Source organism: Rhinolophus sinicus, chromosome X (assembly GCF_036562045.2).
Source record: "Rhinolophus sinicus isolate RSC01 chromosome X, ASM3656204v1, whole genome shotgun sequence".
Lineage (NCBI taxonomy): Eukaryota > Metazoa > Chordata > Mammalia > Chiroptera > Rhinolophidae > Rhinolophus > Rhinolophus sinicus.
The window spans coordinates 24,958,467-24,981,651 of record NC_133768.1 but is presented as its reverse complement, the minus strand read 5'-3'; the positions used below and the strand labels follow the sequence as shown (position 1 = coordinate 24,981,651).

Below are 23,185 nucleotides of genomic sequence, written 5' to 3'. Positions count from 1 at the left end.
CAAAAATAAAGATACCCTTCAGAATACAGAGGACTGAGCTTTGGGAAACAGTCACAGCTGGGAATGAAGTGTGTTAGCATTAATTTAGTTGAATGACTTGGTGCTCGTTCATTATCCTCAAAATGACACTTTCAGGTCTACCATAATCATGCTTAACATAATGCCTAATAGATAACAAGAACTCAAAAAGTCTTATTCATTTACTTATCAAATATTTATTGAGCGTCTCCTATACATTAGGCCTTGTGCTAAACTGAACAAGACAGATAAGGTCCCTATCTTCATGGGCGAGGAACTTGCATTCTAATATTTTTTAAAAATAAATGTGGACACATTTTTTTTAATTTTTTTTTTAATTAAAGTTTATTGGGGTGACAACGGTTAGTACAATTACCTAGATTTCAGGTGTACAATTCTGTATTACATCATCTATATATCACATTGTGTGTTCACCACCTAGAGTCAGTTCTCCTTCCATCACCATATATTTGATCCCCTTTATCCTCTTCAACCACCCCCTGACTCCCTTACCCTCTGGTAACCACTAAACTATTGTCTGTATCTGTCAGTTTTTGTTTGTTTGCTTCATTTGTTTGTTGCTTTCAGTTTTATGTCCCATGTATGAGTGAACTATATGGTTCTTGACTTTCTCTGACTTATTTCACTTAGCATAATAATCTCAAGATCCATCCATGTTGTTGCACATGGCAGTATTTCATCTTTTCTTATGGCAGAATAATATTCCATTGTGTATATATACCAGTGGAAGGCAGTGTGGTGATTCCTCAAAAAATTAAAAATAGAATTACCATATGACCCAGCAATCCCTCTTCTGGATATCTACCCAAAAAAATCTGAAAGCATTTATCCATAAAGATATATGTGCTGTGATGTTCATTACAGATTTATTTACGGTGGCCAAGACGTGTAAACAACCAGTGTCCTTTGACAAATGATTAGAAAAAGAAGATGTGGTATATAGACATGTTTTTTAATGGCACGAAAGAAGGGAGATCTCTACAAACAGTACATTGCCTACAGGATTCATCTTAAATGAGAAAGCAAAAGAGAATAATAAGTAGTCCTCATAGATTTTGTAGGGAAGGAAGACATCCCTTCTTCCCTGCTAGGGTCTATGGCTGGCCTAATAATTAAATTGATATAAAACAGATTAACAGAAGAAAAACAAATTTAATTTCATATGTACAGGAGCCCATAAAAATATGAGACTCAAAGAAGTGTCCAAAACAGGCAGCTTTTATACTTTTTAGACAAAGAAACAATACATTTGTGAAGAATTGACAAGTCAAAGGGGTTTAGGCGTGGGGTAGAAATTTAATGAGCAAGTAACAAGGTTTGTTATACAGCCTTCTTGACCCTGAATTCCCTATCTATGGTGATGAGGATGTCTCTCTGCCTCCTGGTAGAGGGTGGGGACCTTTCACGTGGGAGATTCATTTTCTGCTTTCAGGGGGACAAAGGACGTCAGAGTGTCCTTCCACCAGCTGTTTCTTAAGTAACTTTAATTCAAAGTGATCAATATGCCAGAGTGACATATTTTGGGGTGGCATATTCTGTTCCCCTTCACTTTCAAATAGGATTATTTAAAAAATAGAATAAAACAAATGTGGAGATTTGGGTTATGGATTTGTATTACAAATTATTGCTTTGTAAAATTTTTTAAATTCAGTATTGTAGGCATAATGATTTATAGGATTTTCCTCTTTTCTGTTTTTTTTTTAATTTTTAAAATAATGTTTATATTTCAATTATAGTCGACACTCTTCTGTTTTTAACATTGATCCTCAAAAAAGAACGAGGGAAGGGAGGGAGGGAGAGAGGGAAAAAGGGAGGGAACGAGGGAGGGGGGTGACAGTTTTTCCAAAACCACATATGTTGGGAATCTTGAAAAACAAATCTCTCATTTAAAATATAGTTGTTATGGTGAAGACCCTTGAATAAATGGTACATTAATTCATTCAACTAATATTAGTTGAGCACCTGCTATATGCCAGGTACTGTGCTAGCCACTGGGGATATAATAGGGAAAGAAAGATGTGTCCCTGTCCTCACTGAGCATATGAAAAAAGAGACTGTTTTCGCTGTCATATTTTTACTGAAGAATTGCTGCAAATTAGATCATGAGTACTCATGGAGCAGATGGCAGTTTTCTGCCCATCTGGGGTAGTTCTAAAGAATAGACCCTTGTGTATCAATAGATCAGATTTCTTCCAGTTCTAAGCTTTGTGATCTATGATCTAATAGTAGAAACAGGATGTATGCTTCCCAAAAGCTGTTATACATGTATTACTTTTTATAAAAGGAAACAGAAGTATTGCCTATTAATTTAGAGGAAATCAGGTTCTTTTTGTCTCTTTAAATAATTCTGCTTAAACTCCTTTTGCTCTTTCTTCTCTGCTCACTTTCTAATGCTCAGTCCTACCCCCTCTTATTCTTCCTTCCCTTTCCTTCTCTTAATGACTAAGACAAATTGCTCGTCTCTAACTGGCTGTACCTAACATCTCCAGTTGAAGGTTTCACTGTTAGGTCAAATTTATCATTTTCCAAATGAATTCATAGACATGTATGCCATAGCTCTCCTTTCTAATTTCCATATTTCCATCAGCAATATCCTCATTCTCCCAGTCTTCCACACTGGAAATCCGGAAGTTCTATTTGCTTCTTCAAAAATTAAGCTCTAACACCAAATTGATTAGTTCTTTTCTTCTTTCAAACTACCTCCTAATCTACACCTTCTTTCCCATTCCAGGCAACACAATCTTAATTGTAACACATATCACCCCAAGTCTAGTCAATTACAAATCAAATTCCTTTCTTTGCCTAGTTGCTCACAGAATAAAGTGCTTTGTTCTTTGTTATAATAGTATTAAAGTACAGTTAACATACAATATTTTATTAGTTTCCTGTGTACAACATAGTGATTAGATATTTACATATCTTACGAAGTGATCACCATGTTAAGTCTAGTACCCATCTGTCACCATACAAAGTTATTGCAATATTATTGACTGTATTCCCAATGCTGTATATTACATCCCTGTGACTTGTTTATTTTATAACTGGAAGTTTGTACTTCTTATTTCCCTTCACCTTTTTCACCTGTCCCCCCCACTATCCTCTCCTCTAGCAACCATTAGTTTGTTCCTTATATTTAGGAGTCTGTTTCTGTTTGGGGTTTAATTTTGTTTTGTTTTGCTTTTTAAATTCCACATATAAGTGAAATCATACAGTATTGTCCTTTTCTGTCTGAGTTATTTAATTTAACATAATACCCTGTAGGTCCACACATATTGTTGCAAATAGCAAAAGATTCCTTTTTTATGGCTGAGTAATATACATATAATATATATAATATTATATATAATACATATCACATCTTCTTTATCCATTCATCTATCGTTGATTACTTAAGTTACATTTATATCTTGCCTATTGTAAATAACGTTGCAATGAACATAGGGATGTATATATCTTTTCAAATTAGTGTTTTGGATTTCTTCGGATAAATACACAGAAGTGGAATTGCTGGGTCATAAGGTAGTTCTATTTTTAATTTTTAGAGGAAACTCCATGCTGTTCTCCATAGCGGCTGTACCAATTTGCAACCTACCAACAGTGTACACAGATTCCCTTTTCTCCACATTCTTTCCCAACACTTGTTATTTGATGCCTTTTTGATAATAAAGGCATTCTGACAGGTAATGACCTTTTTGATAATAAACCATTCTGACAGGTATGAGGTGATACCCCTTTGTAATTTTCATTTCCATTTTCCTGATAATTAGTGATGTTGACCATCTTTTCATGTGTCTCTCAGGCATCTGTATGTTTTCCTTTGAAAAATGTCTGTTCAGGTTGTTTGCCCATTTTTAAATCAAATTGGGTTTGTTTGTTTGTTTATATTGTGTTCTATGAGTTCTTTATATATTTTGTATATGAACCCCTTATCAGATGTATCATCTGCAAATATCTTCTCCCCTTCAGTGAGTTGCCTTTTCATTTTGTTGATGGTTTCCTTCACTGTGCAAAAACTTTTTGGTTTGATGTAATCCCATTGGTTTATTTTTGCTTTTGCTGTCTTTGCCAGGGGACACATATCCAAAGAAAATATTGCTAAGACTGATGTCAAAGAGTTTCCTGCCTGTTTTCTTCTAGGAGTTTTATGGTTTCTGCTCTTATATTTAAATCTTTAATCCATTTTTAGTTTGTTTTTGTATGTGGTATAATAAAGTGATCCAGTTTCTTTTTTCTCTTGCATGTAGGGGTCCAGTTTTCCCACCACCATTTTTCAATTAGACTGTCTTTTCCCTATTGTACGTTCTTGCCTCCTTTGTCATAGACTAATTGACCACATAAGCATGAATTTATGGACTCTCTATTCTGTTCCATTTATCTATGTGTCCATTTTTATGCCAGTGCCATACTGTTCTGATTACTATAGCTTTTTAGAATAGTTTGAAATCAGGCTGTGTGATTCCTCCAACTTTGTTCTTCTTTCTCAAGTTTGCTTTGACAATATGGGGTCTTTCATGGTTTCATAGAAATTTTAGGATTATTTATTCTAATTCAGTGAAAAATGCCATTGGTATTTTGATAGGGATTGCACTGAATCTACAGATTGCTTTGGGTAGTATGGACTTTCTAACAATATTAATCCTTCCAATCCATGACCATGATATATCCTTCCTTTTATTTGTGTCATCTTCAGTTTCTTAAATTAATGTCTTATAGTTTTCAGAGTATAGGTCTTTCACCTCCTTGGTTAAATTATTCCAAGGTATTTTATTCTTTTTGATGAAGTTGTAAATGGGATTATTTTCTTAATTTCTCTGTCTGCTAACTAGTTATTAGTGTATAGAAACATAATTGAGTTCTATATATTAATTTTGTATCCTGTAACTTTACTGAATTCATTTATTAGTTCTAATAATTTTGGGTGGAATCTTTAGGGTTTTCTATATACAGTATCATGTCAGTGCTTTGTTGTTAAGTAACTGCAGTCTGTAAGGGTCTTATGTGCCTTCACATTTTTCTCTTTGTTAAAATTATTTCTCTGTTTATTCAAGTGTGTATTCAATCCACGCAATACCTTTCTCCAAAGATAATTTGTGAAAAGATATATTTTATGCTTAATTCTTTCATCATTATTTGGTCAACTAGTCATTTTTAATTTCAGTCTTACTCTCATACATGTTCTTAAGTTTGAGTTATAGGGATGGGAATTCAACTTTTATTGCATTTTAACTTCTTGACAAATTGGGTCTACACTGGAAACTACCACTAGAGTTCTTCTTATATGAGCAGGAAACAACCTTCAGAGATCAAGGGCCAATAATAGACTCAGACACTGCATCCACATGGTCCCTGTGAAGCTCCTAACATTATTGCCAGAGCACATGGCATGTGGTGTACCCGTACTCCTTCACCATCTGCATGTTCCCCTTGGGATTTCTTTTTCAGTATATGAAAAGATTTCTGGTCAGTGTCCATTCCCATATGGCCTCCTCATTCACTCCTCCCTACCCCTAAGCTTTCACATTCATTTTGATTAATTTGTTCATGAAATGACCCATTCTGCATTTAGAAATAATTACATATTCCAAACATTCATCTGCATGTGTTCTTCTACAGTCCTTCTCTATAATCTTATGGTATCACATTCTTCATGACCAGGATCTGACCTTGCATGGGACCATAAAATATACTGATGATTAAAGTTATAGATGTGCACACTAGATTTTGTTTGCATTTAATAATTAATTGATTAGTGGCGACCGGTTGGCTCAGTTGGTTAGAGCACAGTACTCATAACACCAAGGTCACCAGTTTGATCCCCGTATTGGCCACTGTGCGCTGCACCCTCCACAACTAGATTGAAAACAACAACTAGACTTGGAGCCGATGGGTCCTGGAAAAACATACTGTTCCTCAATATTCCCCAATAAAAATATTTTTAAAAAATTAATGGATTAAAAATAGAAACATTAGAAGGCTATCTTCTTATGAAATATTTACAAAATACTTTTTTAAAACTTTAGTCTCTAAAATAGCAGTTAAGAGCAAGAGCCAGACTGAATAAGCTTGAATCGTGGCTTTGTCAATTTACTAACTCCTTAAGCTTAGGGAAGTTTGGTTTTGGTTTGGTTTTGTTTTTTTAACCTCTCATACCTGAGTTTCTACATCAATGAAGTGGAGAGATAATGTTACTTCTTACCACAGAGTTATTGTGAAGATTAAATAAATTAATTCATGTAGTCATGAGCAAAGTACTTAACAAATATTCACCATTTTTTGTATTGTTTGTGGTATCTTGCACATTATAACCTTTTCTCCATTTATTAACCATAATAGCAACAATAACAGTAGCTGCTAAATTTATTAAGCAACTATTACCTGACAGAAACTAGGCCAGACACCGCACATGTATCATCTTATTTAATTCCCACAAAACTCTATGAGGTAGGTCATACTGTTGTCCCATTTTACTGATAAGGAAAGTTAAGATTATTCACCCAGGGACATGCAGTATGCACTCAGTATCAGTGGGCATTGTTTATTTTCCCATATCTATCTGTCTCCCTCTTTCTCTCTCTCTCTCTCTCTCTCTCTCTCTCACACACACACACACACACACACACACACACACACACACACACATTTATCCATCAGTTTGGTCAACTAGTCATTAAACAAAGATTTACTACTACTTACTATGTGCAGAGTTCACTGAATCCTGCAGGAGGGAGGGTGGAGAGGAAAGATAAGCAAGGAATGGTCCCTGCTATCAAGGAGTTCACAATCCATTGCGGGAGATACTCATCTCAGCATAACTAAAATGGATGATACGCTAGAAGTGTTCCAAGTATAAAGCATGTGCTTTGAGAATGCTGAGGAAGCAATCACTTCTTACCTAGGGGATTGGAAAATAAGCATAAAAACATATAAAAAGCCTGGAACTGGGAGAGAAGGAGGATAAGAGCATGCCAGAGAGAAGGAGCAGCACAAACATTTCACACCAGTGTTATATTAGCTGGAATATCACAGGACAGGCAGATAGTGTTTAACTGGAGTACAGAGTCGTAAGACTGGGAAGGTAGCTTTGAAATGTTCTTCATGCTTTTGTGTGCATAACAATGAAGCAAACCCTGCATTTTTTGAAACTCTACTTGGTTTTCCAAATATTTCGGCCAAGCAAAGATGGGCAAGGCTAGGGAGAAAGTGAAAAAAAGGAGATTGTTCTAGACGTATGCTAGATAATTAACATTGGAAGGTGAGAGTTGGCTTTGGACCAGTCTACCTAAGCCACTTGTGTGGTAAGTTTAAGACCTATTTTACCTCTTGGGAATTATCCACACCAAAGGAGCAAGCCCACTCCGGGTCTGGTGGCTCTGGACAAGTACTGACCAAACCGCAGCTTAGCATGGGCTATTGAGAACCAAGCCAAGATCCAATATTATGGAGCTAGGATGCGTGGGGCCGCCACTAATATCTGGTTGGCAAAATGCCACATGACAAAGTATACCATTCACCCATAAAACTCTTCCTTTTTTTCCCCCACCCAGAATAGAATTTACTAAGCTATCAGGATATTGTGTCAATATGTTATAGAAAACCTAAGAAGAAAAAAAAATGGTAATTTTTACTCCATGCCATCTAAAGATATACTTCCTAGTAACTTCAAAGTCCACTAAAAAACTGAAATCTGAAAATTTCTTTCATCTCACTATCCACCCTGTATTTACCCTAAATTTAAGCCTTGCCTCTATTTCTTTGATACTTAAGTACTAATGAAGTATTGGTTACTTATTATTAATGATTAATTATCACTCAATGATCCATTAATTATCAATCAATATTATTGCAAAAAACATTCGTCAAAAACAATAGACTGATTAAGATAAAGTATGTCATTTCTGAGGTCCTTCAGTCACCTAATATAAGAGTGAATGGCAACCTCCCTAACTTTCTCGTGAAAGATTTAGAGTTTGCATTTTTGATGGTACTAATTGGAGCAGTAAGTTCATTTGTGGCTGCCATTGAGTAGAGTGCTTTAAAAAAATCTCATTTTAACATTGTCAAGATTGCAGATCTTTTTTGTTTAGCCTTGGTTTGATAACAATGGGTCTTGGAGGCTATATACAATAAGCAGATATTAAAACCAGGGTTCTAACTTGTTGCTTTAGTGTTCCAGCCTTAGAGGCACAAAAGATCTTACCACAAGGATACACTGTTTTCATTGTTCCTCATTGTATATGATAAGGGAACATCATTTCTCTCCTCTTCCTCCCAGGTGGCCGTCGAGGACCGCATCAGGCAGCTGCACGAAGCTCACAGGGACTTTGGCCCGTCGTCCCAGCACTTTCTTTCCAGTAAGTTGGTGTCACCTTTCATTGCTTAACCTCTTCATTGTATCTTGGTGGCTAAGAAATTAGTTGAATTACAGTCATCTCTGCCAAATGCACTGGAGGCATAAATCATCCTGAAAGATAACTTGGTGGGTGAATTCCCAAGGTTAGGAAGAGGAGGACCAATTAGATCATTTTGTCCAGACTTCACCAAATCCGTAATTGTCTCCTGCAGTGTATTCTCAAGTGCTAACTTGGATAATATTTTTGAGTCTTTAGTTCTGCTTATAGCAGTTCACTTCATACCACTGGTAATTGTGCTAGCATATAGTTATGATGTAATAATTAAACATCTATTACTATGAATCTATAATTCTTTATCTCTATAAATACTCCCTGCTTCCAAATTAGAACCTCAGCCTGTTATGTTTCCTTCTCCTAACTATTCTTACCGCTTTTATCCTTGACCTCTATTCATTATTTTCATTTTCCAGTTTTACTATTTTATTGTTTTTATAATTAATTATATTTTATACATATTCTTAATTAACATTGTATTTTTAATAATTAATACTAGAGGAACAGCCTTAGTTAACTGAAAGTTTAATAGTGGAACAGCCTATTAATATAATAATCCATATTAAATTGTCACGTTCCTGTTTTCTTCTGACTAATGTTGTTCATTTATACCACTCTTTCTTTCATTACAAAAGTATATACGTTGAGTTTTTTTGGTATTTAAAAAGCCATACTTCTACCATATGGAGTTAACATATGATAACATTTTGACGTTATTTGTTCTGGTCATACACGAGTATTAGGAGGGTTTAACCATCATTTTAAGGCAATTACTTTGGGCCTGGCAATGTTACAAATATGAACTAATGTCATCTATCAGGTAGATATAGCAACCTATCGGTAGATACCATTATTGTACCCATTTTAAAGATGAAGACACTGAAGCACACCCTCACACAGCTAGCAAGTGATAGAGCCAGGATTCAAACCCAAGAAGTTGGCTTCAGCATCTGTGTCTTTAACCACCACACTGGACTGTCTCTTACTTAATTACATATGTTATAGAAAGGAAGTCATTCTATATGATCTCCCTTCATTCTTCTGATTTCCTTTATTGCCATTTTCTAGTCCTTTCTTTACCACTTTCCATAGATAAATAAAAAGATCCATGCTCACAAACATTTTAAAGTATTTGTCTAGATGCTTTCACGTGTCTCTCCAGTTGGCCATTACCTTTTACAACAAAAATTCCTAGACGGTGGTTGTCCTGTCTTTTTGTTATACTCTGACAAAGTATTAAGTAAGGAGTTGTCTTATTGTCTGACTGGGTCTAACCTTATTATTTGTATGCAGTTGTTATTTGAACAGTATCACACATGCTTCGGAGGTGCCAAGAAAAAAAGAGGCAGGTTAAAACAGTGCACGTAGTTGAGTGGGATTATGATGGCTTTTAGGAATGGCTCTAGAACAATTCGAAGCCCTGCAGATTTTGTCTTTTGTATTTTTCTAAATCTCTGGTCTGCTTAAGTTGCCTTGGTGGCAGCTATTCTGTTCTATTTCTTTGAGATTAAATGCAATAACATACTTGCAATTGACTTGTAAACGATAAATAAAAATATTACTATTATGAATCTTAATTACTCCTCAGACACCATATATATTCATTCATCCTTCATTCTTTCTGCATGCCCCACCTGAATTCCCATGTCTTCCCATTAAAACCTATTCTCAGAAAAATGATATGTTATACTCATTTAACCCAGGTGACAGGTAAAGTTTAATGTGTACTTCTCCTGGGTTATTTGCATTTTAATAGGGTGAAAAGCCATAAACGTGAGGAATGGCTCTCTGGTGGTAGAACATCAGCCATAATCTCTGAGCTGTGAGGAAAGAAATTTGAGGGGCCACGTGGAGCATCCTCACACCTTTCGAACCATATCACACAGGTGCCCACTTCCAGAAAGGTCAGACCTCAAGAAACAGATACTGATAAAGACACTGAGCTACCTGCCTAAATGGAGCCATCCCTGGAAGTCACCAATTTCTTGGATACTCATGTGGAATATCAATATATGCTTAGAAGCGTTGCTTACAGATATCAAAAAAATACCAATTTGCTTTAAGGGGTAGTTGCGAAATAGGACAATCAGACTGAAGACTAAATAAAGATTGTTTCTTTATGTTCTCCTTTTTTTAAAATTACAAAGGTAATGTATGTCTCTGAATGAAATTTTGGAAAGCAGAGTAAAACAAGGAAAGAAAAAGTATATGTAGTTCCACCACTATTAAAAAATGTGTTTTATAAACTTTCTGTCTTTCTCTCAGGCTGTGTGTGTGTGTGTGTGTGTGTGTGTGTGTGTGTGTGTGTGTGTGTGTGTGTTCAGATGCTCTTTTTCTCTTTTAAACCAAGCAAGGATCAAGACACATTACAGTTTTATGACCTGTTTTTTTTTTCCCTTAGATGTACAATAAAAATACTTTCATGTATATAAATGTTCCTCTACAGAGTAATTTTTTAAATGGCTGTGTAGTATTCCCTTCTGTGGCTGTACCAGACTTACCAAGACAATTCTGAATCACTCAGTATTAAGCTTATTTCAGAGTTTTCACTAGTATATTGGAAATTGTGACTCACGTTTTTTGTATATCTTTATAAACACCTCACATTCTTCCTATAAGATAAATGCCTAAAAACGAAACTGCTATGTGAAACGAAGTTTATGTCGGTAAGGTTTTTGATGTGTGCTGCCAAATGACCTGTAGAAAGTTGCACCAGAAATTGGGTGCACCATTAAAACCGTATTTGAGGCAAGGCATCTCTGAAGTCACTTATCTGCTGTTAAATTGTGTTCTATAAAAGAAAAACAGCTTCCCCTCAAAAACAAATGAAAATATGTTTGGGAAAATACCACTAAGGGCATATTAAATGAGTTTGAATTGGTAAATGTCTAGTAATTTGCTTCCAGGATGCTCGAAATAATATTAATAATACGGTGATTTCGGAGGTTTAGAAATTACCAAAAAAAAGAAAAAGAAGGATGAACCACAAACTGCACCCCCCCAAAAAACATGCTCAGTTTCCATCTCTCTCTTCATTCTCTCTCTCTCTCTCTCTCTCTCTCTCTCTCTCTCTCTCACACACACACACACACACACACACACATACACACATTCCCTTTGAAAATTACGTTACCAACTGTCTTTGTTTTTTATCAGTAGAGAGAGGCAGCCTTTTACTAAAGAAAAGTATTCACTGTTTCTTCTTGGTGGCCCAGTCTCTACTTGTTAAAGAAGTTGTTTCTTTTATCTTAGATTTGAGAGAAAATGAGAAGAGAATCATTGTAAAATATGACCCTTATCCATTGATAGACATTAACTTGTGTTTAATTCTAGATTTAGTATTCTACCACTTCTAATTGACTTCTGCAACTTAAACCAACAAAAAAGAGAAATTCTAATAGTGTCATTTTAAATTATAATTTTAAAATATTATTATATTTTGGATATATTACAATATGCATATATTTGGAAGGTACAGTGTCAGCCTCTTCATATGCATATGTCAATGACCAAGAAAGTGCTATAGTATTCATTGGCACACTAGTCTGAAAATTGTCCCTTTTTTGTTCTTCTCAAGAATCTAAGACCTTTAAAAAAAAGAGTTTAAGATTTTTTTCCTGGCCCTTTTCTCAATTCTCTGGGCTTCTGTTCTAAATTTCACTTTTCTCCCAAAGAAGGAAAACTATAGATTGGGGTAAAGGTAGAAATCTTTCTGTAACAGTAAAAAGAATTTATAGTTGTCTTAATATTTTACAAGTTCTAGAATTCCCGAAAGGAGCATTTCCAAGCCTAGTCCCTGAGAACATTATTGTTCTGTATGGTGTTAATACCTCTCCCTTGAAAGTAGTTCTGGGGTCAATAAGATTGGGGAAAGCACTAGGTTATCAAGACAAATGAGTTTCTTTCCTGTTGGAATTCTTGGAAACTTTAATATACTTTGAGACTCCAAATGGGGAGAGAGTAGCAGTTTGTCTCCAAACTTTATGTGACTATGGAAGCCTTTTTCAGGCACGCCAATTAATTTCTCACTGAACATGCCCTGCAACATAGTATGGAAATCTTTGCCCTAAAGTGGTATTTGCCAAATGGTTTCATGGCAAAAACTTGCTGCCGAAGGTAGTAAGAACATGATACACATTGAAAAGAAAATGAGTATTTTGAAGTCAAATGGGTCAACTCTCTTTTTCCTGAGGTTTCCAATCCTACCCCACCCAGGATGCTGTGCAATTGCCTAGCTAGAGAGAGATTTCGAGAGTTTTTGTATGAATTGTTTTCAAACTACTCATTAGCAAATCCTGAAATCAGTTTAATGACTTGCAACCAACCTTTTTTTTTTAACGGAATGGAATAGAATGGACTAGAAATTATCAGAGTACATTGCACAAGCAAGGTTAAGCGTTGTTTTAACACTTTTGTTTCAGGGGTGTGTGTGTGTGTGTGTGTGTGTGTGTGTGTGTGTGTGTGTGTGTGTATACTGTCGCAGTGCAAAATGTTTTCCTTCTGTGGGTTGCAGTGATAAAAGTTTGAGAGACGCTGAACTACTCCAGCCCTGCCCCTATTTTACAGATTGCAAAATAGGTGTAGAAAGGTCAAATGGTGTAACTAAGGTCACAGGGTTGGTTCTAATGGATCTGGGACTGGAACCGAGTTTCCAGATTTCGCAGCCACACCCCACACCGCCTTACTCACTAAGAACAGACATCCAGGCCAGTGACTCCCTAGTGCACCTGATATTGCCACAGGTATTTTCTCTCTTCTATGCCTCTTGGTCTGGGCCATACTAAATTGATTTGCAGTGCCTGAATTTTTCTCTCAAGGCCTTTGGGCCACGTGTCATCTCACCAATGGTATATGTGATATTGATTAAGAGTACAGGCTCTGGAACTAGACTGACTGGATTCAAGTACTGGCTCAGATACTGAATCTCTTTATCCTTCATCTGCAAAATGGGAGTAATAGTAACATATTTCATCAATTTTAAGGCACACTCCCCCATCCATGTTTTAACAGCTCTGTGATCAGAATGCACCTTATGACCAATGGGGTTTCGAATTCAATGAAATATGTTAATATTATTTCAGAGGGTTATAGTGAAGATCAGTTAATATGTAAAACCCTTAGAATAGTGCTTAGCACATAGTAAGTGCTATACAAGTGTTTGCTATTAATATCAGCATTGTTGTCGTTATTACTATCAACTTGATAGCATAATGTGGTATCTTAGTCAAACTAAACAGGAAAGTATCATTTATTTATTTATTTTATTTAAGATTTTTTTTTTTTTAATTGGGGAAGGGAAACAGGACTTTGTTGGGGGAACAGTGTGTACTTCCAGGACTTTTTTTTTCCAAGTCAAGTTGTTGTCCTTTCAGTCTTAGTTGTGTCAGCTCCAGGTCCAGTTGCTGTTGCTAGTTGCAGGGGGCACTATCACCCCTTGTGGGACTCGAGGAGTTGAACCAGCAACCTTGTGGTTGAGAGCCCACTGGCCCATGTGGAAATCGAACCGTCAGCTTTTGGAGTTAGGAGCATGGAGCTCCAACCACCTGAGCCACTGGGCCGGCCCCTGAAAGTATCATTTATTATCTTGAGTTTAATTTTCAGTGTAAGTATCTCCTCTCTTCTCCAAAGATGTTTTTCACGAATCCGATCAGAAAGTCCAGTGTTTTGCACATTATAGGAACTCGATAGGTATTTGTGTAACTAATGAACAGATGAATAATCAATAGGTAGACCCTGATCTCTGTAAGAACAGGATCGTTTTAGTCTTGTTGACAGTTATATTCTCTACTACCTAACATGGTATCTGGTACTTGGTAGATGTTCAATAAAATCATTTACAGAATGAATTGCCTTATACCCCTCAAAAAAAAGAAGAGGTAAATTTCCTCTTGACATTGATAATACACAGTGGCATGAGATTTTGCATAGTAATTATCACATAGTAGACAATAAATAATGAGACCTTTTATGTTTTTTTCTCAGCAAGGACTAATAGCATTCAGAACTTTGCATGGTCCTTTTTATAAAATTCTACTGTGCCATGTAATATATTAAGGGGAAAAAACTGACTTCAACGTTACAACATGATCACAACTATATTGGAAAATAAAATAGAAACAGAGGAAAGTACACATAAAGAAAAGGCTGAAAATAGAATACATCAAAATGCAAACAACTATTGTGTTTTTCTTTCTTTTTATTTTTGCAGACTTTTTTGTGATAAGCAGGTATTACTTTTATAATGGAAAAAAAACAATAAAAGAAAACAATTTTATTCTCTAGCTTTTAACCCAGTGACCTCTTGCAGTATTAAACTCCGTTGATGGTTATGGAACTCCATAAGACAAATTTCCTTTTTACTATTTGTTCTGAATTTAAAAGCTGTGAGTTTCATTGAGGGATCTTGTTCTCAGGTTATGAGACCACTGTAAAAAGAAAGAACTGATCAGTTACTTCCTGCAGGCTTTATAATCGTAACTGCTTTAATCAGCTCCCTGGTTAAGTTTTCTGTCTTGTTAAAGTAACCCAAGTGTTTACAGTTTCCCCTTGCTACATAAGGCTAAAAAGTTTGTTACCATCTTGAAAGTTGCCAGAACACACCCCAACTCCCCCTACTCACACACTTAGTTAAAAAAGGTAGGGGGAAAAACTTTAAGCACATCTAATAATTGCTGACATTTCACTTAACAGTGCTGTAATCTATGCTACCATTATCCTCAGGGGATGGATGAATTTGAAATAGGAGTGGGCCAATAATTTAAAGTTTCAGATCGGCTTAAAGAAGTTATCATGATAAAAGTCAGGAAGTAGCTTGTAGGTACAACGCGAGATGATTTTCAGCCTACAGCTCTCTATCAGGTAAAAATCTCAGGGCAAAATAATTTGGGCTAATTGCTTCAGTCATGTGCTGCCCAGGGTGTTGGGAAATTTGGGACAAATGCTGTCTAACCCATCAGTGATGCTGGTAATGCCTCCATAAATTCATCGAGAGCCTTTCAGATGCCCACAAAAAGCAGTCACAGTGATAATAATTACATTCTTTTCTCAAAACCTATTTCTGTGGCTCTTTCTCCTTGAGCTCAAATATACATTCTCCAATAAAACCTTAGCTTTGTTTCAAGGCATCCTTAGTAACAAAATTTAGCATCGTTGGTCCCATATATGCATTCATTTGCGCTTAGGAAAGTTCTCAATTTCTGCTGTGGGAATTTGTGTGCCGGAGCTGGTTTATACTGGCTCTAAGGAACCAATTGTTAAATATACAGAAATTGTGAGCTGGTTGTGAAACCGACCTTTGGTAGCTTGAAATCATCTATAGTGGGACTATTTACCCCACACACACACACAAAAATGGCAAATACTACAAATCGATGCTAGCTTGATTGATTGATTGATTGATTGATTACTGATTGATTTTTTGCCTAGCAGAACACTGCCAAATTTATTTATGTTATTCATTATTAAGATCACCCAAAAGCTCAGGATCCAAATATCTATCTTCCTTAGGTAGAATAACCACTGTTCCTCATTGGTCTGGGATGTTCTTTAGCACTGAAATTCCCACATCTCAGGAAACCACCTCAGCCTTAGCATTACAAGGATGGTTGGTCACCATAGCCTTAGGGTAAACCTCCATGAGAATACAGCACTACATGGAGATTCTCAAACAAGTAATTTATCAGGAAAGCAGGCGAAGGAGAGTGAGAGAAGCAGGGTAAGGTGTGGGAATGCTGTTCAGGGAGTAAAACTAAGCAATGGGGTAGAGACTAACTTCAGCCCGATCACACAGGGAGCTCTGGAGCACCCCCTGAACCCCAGAGTTGGCCCCGTTTTGAGGCAAGGGAGCTGGGCTTTTGCTGCCCAATGTCATTGGCTACGGATTTCTGGGGAGTAGGGGACAGCAAGGCAGTTCCCATTTCACTGAGGGAGGCTCTCTGGAGTTGGGAGCAATGGACCCATCTCAGCTAACACTCACAGCAGCTAGAGATGAGTATGCCAATGGATAAAGGGGATCTGAGTGGGACACCAAAAGCATTAACTTCTCCCAGACTTCATGAAGCTACTGTGATAATCTGTGATAATCATAATCTGGCTTTAGAGCTAAACAGGGACACATAGCTTGATAGCTAAGCACCACTCCTTCATCACATACCTGCGTGGAAATTAGTCTGCTGACATGGCAGAGATGAAGCAAATTCCTGTTTCGTTCTTATTTTGTCTTCCGCATCGTGACAGATTCCACTGGGCCACCTGGGAACCTAGGAAAGGGAAACCAGCACCATCATTCTGAATCAGTTTCATGACACATGGGCACTTTTTAGCGGAATGCTGGCTCTGAAAGGCATATTTTTACACTTCCCAGAAAATGAAGGCATTTGTAAGTTTGGCCTAGGGTAGTGTTTTGTCATCTGTCCCAAAATATAAAGCTTTTTGCACAACCGAAATGGTGGAATCACATCCCTGTGGGCAAAAATCATTACTTTCGTTTTTCCATTTGGATGTTTTCCATTTGCAGAGCACCACCAGTTTGGGATTCCAAAATACTTTGTAGTGAGAACTTGGAGGTGAAGACAAAAGGCATTTTGTTCTTTCGTAGACTTACATAAAGTGTTCCTGGTTTAAAAACCATACTCTTGAATTTTTTAATATACTTTCAGATATCAGCAATGAAAATCATCTTGATTTCAGTTCTACCACAGATACTGCTGTGTTATGAGCTGTGTCTCCTTAAAGCTATAAGGAACAGGGATAGGCCTAGGTGATGAGGGGTCTTTTAAGGACACATGGAAACATAAGGAAGGACAGGGAACAACAGTCACCATGAAGCATATGTTTGCTTCTCTCTGTTTACGCTTTAGCTGCTACAGACTTCAGACTATCACAGTATAATACCTACTCTCTCCTCTCTACTTTCTCCTTACTCATAGTTCTACTGCCTTGCGACGTTCACTCTCCATCTTTTTCACTTCCCCACCTCTCTACCATCTAGATTTCTATGTATTACAGTCAAGCTCTCCAAGAAAGAGTATCTGATTGGGTCAGCTATTTACTATCTATTTAAGATTAAGGCCACCTCATAGGCCACAAGCCAGACTGTAAACCAGTCTTTCTTGACCTGGACATAAATGACTTTTGGGGCCAGATAACTATTTATTGGGGGGACTGTCCTGTGCATGGTAGGATGTTCAGCAACATCCCTGGCTTCTACCCACTACATGTCAGTATACCCCCCTCCCTCAGTTCTGACAACCACAAATGTCTCCAGATATGGTCATGTGTTCCCTGGAGGGCAAAATTGTCCCTGGTTGAGAACTACTCCTATATACCAACCCCAGGACAATGTGTGGCCATGGCAATGGGGTCAGGTGGAACACTCACCAGAATGACCTATGTCTGAGGAATCATTTGAGACTACTTTTGTACACTCCCAGGACACCTTCAATGAAGAGGGGTATCCTCAGCAGACAACCTTCCGCTGTCTGTTTCTTCACGAATTGCCTTACCTGCCTCTCCCAGGATCACCCCTCTTCCAATGACAGCTTCTACTCAATGCAGGAGTATAAAGAGCTGGCCGTTTTGACCCAGTTCAAGAGAACTCTAACATTCTAGTTCAAGAGTTCCCGCAGGGTTGACTAAGACTGTCCATGTGCCCCTATCCCAGCTTGCCTGTTCCTCTCGCCATTCCTGCTTCCTTTTCCCTTTCACAGGTGTTGATCCCAAGGGCACACCTTACTAAATATCCTGCTCTCTAAACTTTGTCTTATAGCCTGCTTCCAGGGGAACCCAATCTGTGAGGAGTCAAGGTAACTGACATTTAGAAGCATCTGAGGGAAAGGCATTGCAACAGGCTCCATCTAGTCACTGACTAGTGTGATTTACTCTTGCTTTCATAATGAGGTTGACGCTTTTGCCCAGTATATGTAGTGAGGATCATTATTTAAGGTGTGTGACCTCACGATCTCCATCAATGAATGGGTAAGGACTTTGGGGACAACATAAAATCACGTCAGCCTCTTGCCTTACGCCTGAAGCTCAGCAGCATACATACCAGTGAGAGGCAAGCGTTACAAGGAAGGCTAGTTGGTAAAACAGATCATTAAAGGAAATGGGGGGTCGGCCGGATGGCTCAGTAGGTTAGAGTGCAAGCTCTGAACAACAGGGTTGCCGGTTCGATTCCCACATGGGCCAGTGAGCTGCGCCCTCCACAACTAGATTGAAGGACAACTACTTGGAGCTGATGGGCCCTGGAGAAACACAGTGTCCCCCAATATTCCCCAATAAAATATATTTTAATTAATAAATAAATAAATAAAGGAAATGGGTTTGCATGTGAAGACCCTAAAGGTAGAAGGCATGCGTTGCTCTTTTTTATTTTTTATTTCATGCATTTAACACCTTGCAGATTAATGCAGGATATGCTTTGATTGAATGAATAACTGGGCACTCTAAAGGTTATTCCCACTCTAATACAATAGGGAAGAACTTAAGCTGGTGCCTACTCTAATGTCTTGAAAGAGTTCTGAGCTTCACTTTATTTGCAACCAGCTAAGAATTGATGCATTGTGTCACTCAACAAATGTCTTTGCAATGACCAATATAGGTCAAACTCTGTTCTAGGTACTGGGGAAACAGCAGTAAATAAAGAAAATTCTTCTGTCACGGGGCTTCAATTTTAATAGGAGAAGTCAATCGGGCCATGGTTAAGTTTGATGAAGAATAAAGCAGACTAGAAGTGATAGGGGAAAGGAACTCTTTAGATGGGGTAGTCAGGGTGGTGACACTTGAGTAGAGTAGTGAGGGAGCAAGCCATACACATGGGGGGCTGGGCAAAGGAATCCAGGAAAAGAAACAGTAAATGCAAAGGCCCTGAGATGGGAGCATGGCTTAAAGGGTTTAAGGAACAACTAGGAAGCTAGCATGACTGAAGCCAAGGAAGCCAGATGGTGAATGACAGGAGATCCATGACCAACCAAGAGCCAGACCACGTAGGGTCTTGTTGACTATGGTTAAAAGCCTTTGGAACTTAGTAAGAAAGGAAGACTTAGGAGGGCTCTGAGCTAAGAAGCGACATATGACTTAGTGTGCCTGTTAGCGTGCATTCATTCATATATTTACTAACAAATACTAGGTACGTGGAATAAGAAGATGGGAAAGACAGAATCCTGGCCTTGGGACACTCAAATTCTAACCAAAAGATTCTTTAAAAATTCATGACCATCTACTGTTGTGGTAAATAGCGGGTGTCGTAAGAGTAGAGTGGAAGGAGGAATTAACTCTACAGAGAAGGAAATGAGATGTTCTGTATAGACTAGTATTAATGTACATTGTGCCTGAGGCGACACACAAATCCAAGGTAGAGAATATTTCATCTGATAGGAATCTAACAAAGACTGCTTCTGATTGCTTGGCCCTTGATTTCACTTAGCAAGGGTCACAAGATATATTTGGCGGTAAGAATCAGGTTCTCCCTTCTACTTAGTCATTTTATATGATGAATATTCCCCTTTCCAATTTTACATGTCACCTCCTTAGAGCCCTTTTGTCCAGAAAAGGGATTTCTTATGTAGGTATGTATGTATGTATAATGAGTATAAATATAGGTTTTAGAAAAGGCTAATGTTTTCATGAGCTAGAAATAGGCAGATGAGAAAGAGAATAATTGAAAGATTAGTCAACATGGGGGTAATTTGACTCGAAAAGAGAAAATATGAGCAGGAAATGTCTGGGGAAAAATTAGAAGAGGAATAGAATGGAATGAGGTCATTTATGGTGTGAGTTAAGGACAGAAGGGATTTATTCTCAAAAGGTAAAAAGTGAGAGTTCATGTTGTGGAACTTGACCTAGACCAGCTGTCAAAGGAAAGAGACCGATTCAAAGGACCTCGCCCAGGAGGTCTGGAGTAGATACATCTATTAAAGGTGTCAAGGGAAGACGGAACGTTTTGAACCAAATCTTCAGTGATTCCTGGAGTCCAACACAAAAGCTCACTAGAAACCTTGCTATCTTAGGGCAAAATAAAGGACAACAAGGCTTATGTCTTAAACAGGACAGATCCCATAATTCCTCTAACATGAACCAACCACACTAATTTACATAGAAAAAAAGAAGATAGTACATTTGGTAATGGGAAATTTAATTCAAAAATCAGAAGTAAATATAGAAATCAAAGTGAAACTGTCTTGTTTTACTTCTTTATAAAACTTCTTAGCTATTTATTTCAAATTCCTAAGCAATACTAATATAAAATAATAAAACATGGTTGACTTGCATACTTGACAGCGGCAGCAGAATGCCAAAGGAAGATCTGTCTCCTTTCATGTTTTACTACTCTGAGAAATGCACAAAATTTTTTAAGAGTCAGAAAATGGCTGCAAGAGGGGGAAGAGGGATTATTTATTGGTGTTGTTTTCTGGGCCCGCGCCTTGGTGGTTAATAGACAATTTAACTCAGAACCATACAGTCTCTCTCATCTGGCTGGTTAACCTGGGATTCCTCACACTGGCAGTAAGTTAGTTAATGGAATAAGTACCTGATAACTCACTACATTAATCGTGATGATGATGATGATGATGATGACGACGATGACGATGATGATGATAGGGGTAGGAACAGGAATAAAAAAAAATATTGAGCACTTTCTTTTTTTTTTTTTTTTTTATTGGGGAAGGGAAACAGGACTTTATTGGGGAACAGTGTGTACTTCCAGGCCTTTTTTCCAAGTCAAGTTATTGTCCTTTCCATCTTAGTTGTGGAGGGTGCCGTTCAGCTTCAAGTTGTTGTCCTTTCAGCCTTAGTTCTGGAGGGCGCAGCTCAGCTCCAGGTCCAGTTGCCATTTCTAGTTGCAGGGGGCACAGCCCACCGTCCCTTGCGGGAGTCGAACCAGCAACCTTGTGGTTGAGAGGACGCACTCCAACCAACTGAGCCATCTGGGAGCTCAGCAGCAGCTCAGCTCAAGGTGCTGTGTTCAATCTTAGTTGCAGGGGGCAGAGCCCACCATCCCGTGCGGGACTCGAGGAATTGAACTGGCAACTTTGTGGTTGAGAGCCCACTGGCCCATGTGGGAATCGAACCGGTAGCCTTCGGAGTTAGGAGCACAGAGCTCTAACCACCTGAGCCACCAGGCCGGCCCCTATTGAGCACTTTTTGCTCTTAATACTGAGGAAGCATTTTACATGGATTAACCTGTTTGATCCTCACAACAACCCTGTAAAATAAGGTTTATTATTGTCTCCATTTCACAGAAGAGAAAACTGAGACTGGAGAAGTTTAATAACATATTCAAGTTCATACTTGTAACATTATGGATTGTCAGCTTCAGAGAAGGGGTTCCGTGGACTAGTGACTAAAGGGGGTTAACCTCATTAATCTTTGGATAATAGGAGTAGAGGAAGTGGCTAGAAACAAATGCAGGAGACTTCTGCTTGGGAATCTTTTTGTATTCTTTAATCTCTTTGATGTTCTTTCTTCTCTATCTATCTAGCTAGCTAGCTATCTCTCTATTTCTATCTCTACCTCCTCCTTTTTCCCTCCCTTCTTCTGTCCCTTAGGAGAATAAAAAACTTCTATTCTCATGCTTACGGTCTACAGGTCAACTATCGTTTAGGTGATCTAGATAAATTTTGGCTGGGAAGCTCTGCCTCAGGCTGCAGGTTGGCTGGGTTTGGCTCCAGGCTATGAATTCAGTTCATATTGTCTCTAAATGTGTTCGCTTTTGAGGCCCAGGCTGAAGGATCAGAGGCTACCTGAGGCATGTGCTCATGGCAGATCACCAGAGCACAAGAGGACAAGTGTCTGTTCTTATCGTATGTGCTAAAGCCCCATTGGCCAAAGCAAGTAACATGATCAAGCCCAAGGTCAAGGGCTAGGACCCCATGAGGCTATGGCTAAGGTATAGATGTTTAATCATTTTACAATGGAGTGAAGAACTGGGATCAGAATTCCATCTCTGCCACTCTCTTATTCCTTTCATTGCTGTCCTATTCTTAGCTCTTACTCTTATCTTGCTTTCTAAATAATGTACATCCCATCTATAGCCATTTGGTTTTTAATATCTGAGTTGCTTCCTACTGTCTGAGGTTTCAAATTTTATTTTCCTTGAAATTTCCCTGGTGCCTAATACAATACTGTTCACACAGAGAGCATTCAGCAAATGGTGCTGACTTCCTGCTATCTTTTAAATGCACATCTGGAGAGACACTAAAAGCACCTGGCAATATTGCACTGACTTGTTAGTAACCTGACTTAACCCAAATGGCCTAAAGACTATAGCCACCTTTACCCAGAGGAAAGTTCTATGGTAATACAATCAGCCAATTCTGCTCGAAATTATTCAGAAATTCCACGAGCACAATTCAGTCACAGCTCTATTTATATAGATACCTATCCTCCTACAGCTAGCCTAAAGAGGCTCGATTTCTCTCTTAATGTCCTAATAATCACAATGAGGTTCTTGGAATTTTGTGTAAGTCAGTTTGAAGGAGTATTTCTTTCATGAGCAATGCCACCAAATATTGTTTATTCAACTTCGTGGGATTTTAGAGCCAGCAGCACTAGATATTAGGTATAGCATGTGTCTCTGCGACACAGTCACCTTGCCAAGTACTTTAGTATGAACTCTGGACTTCCCATATCAAATGCAAGCCTAATCCTCTGAATGACTTGGCAATCCATTGACAATTTCCATGGTGTGGTACAGACGGTCCCTGATTTACGATGGTTCTACTTAACGCTTTTGCAACTTT

General features: G+C 38.0%; 1 protein-coding gene across 9 annotated transcripts in view; it reads left to right on the top strand.

Moving 5' to 3' along the window:
• The window catches only part of DMD (dystrophin), a 2,125,071-nt gene that overhangs the window by 1,880,111 nt on the left and 221,775 nt on the right, over positions 1-23,185 (top strand). For all 9 annotated transcript variants that reach the window (XM_074323908.1, XM_074323912.1, XM_074323913.1 and 6 more), the window contains one exon: positions 8,312-8,390. In XM_074323908.1, the coding sequence (XP_074180009.1) occupies positions 8,312-8,390 (79 nt within the window). The remainder of the gene's footprint in view (positions 1-8,311; positions 8,391-23,185) is intronic.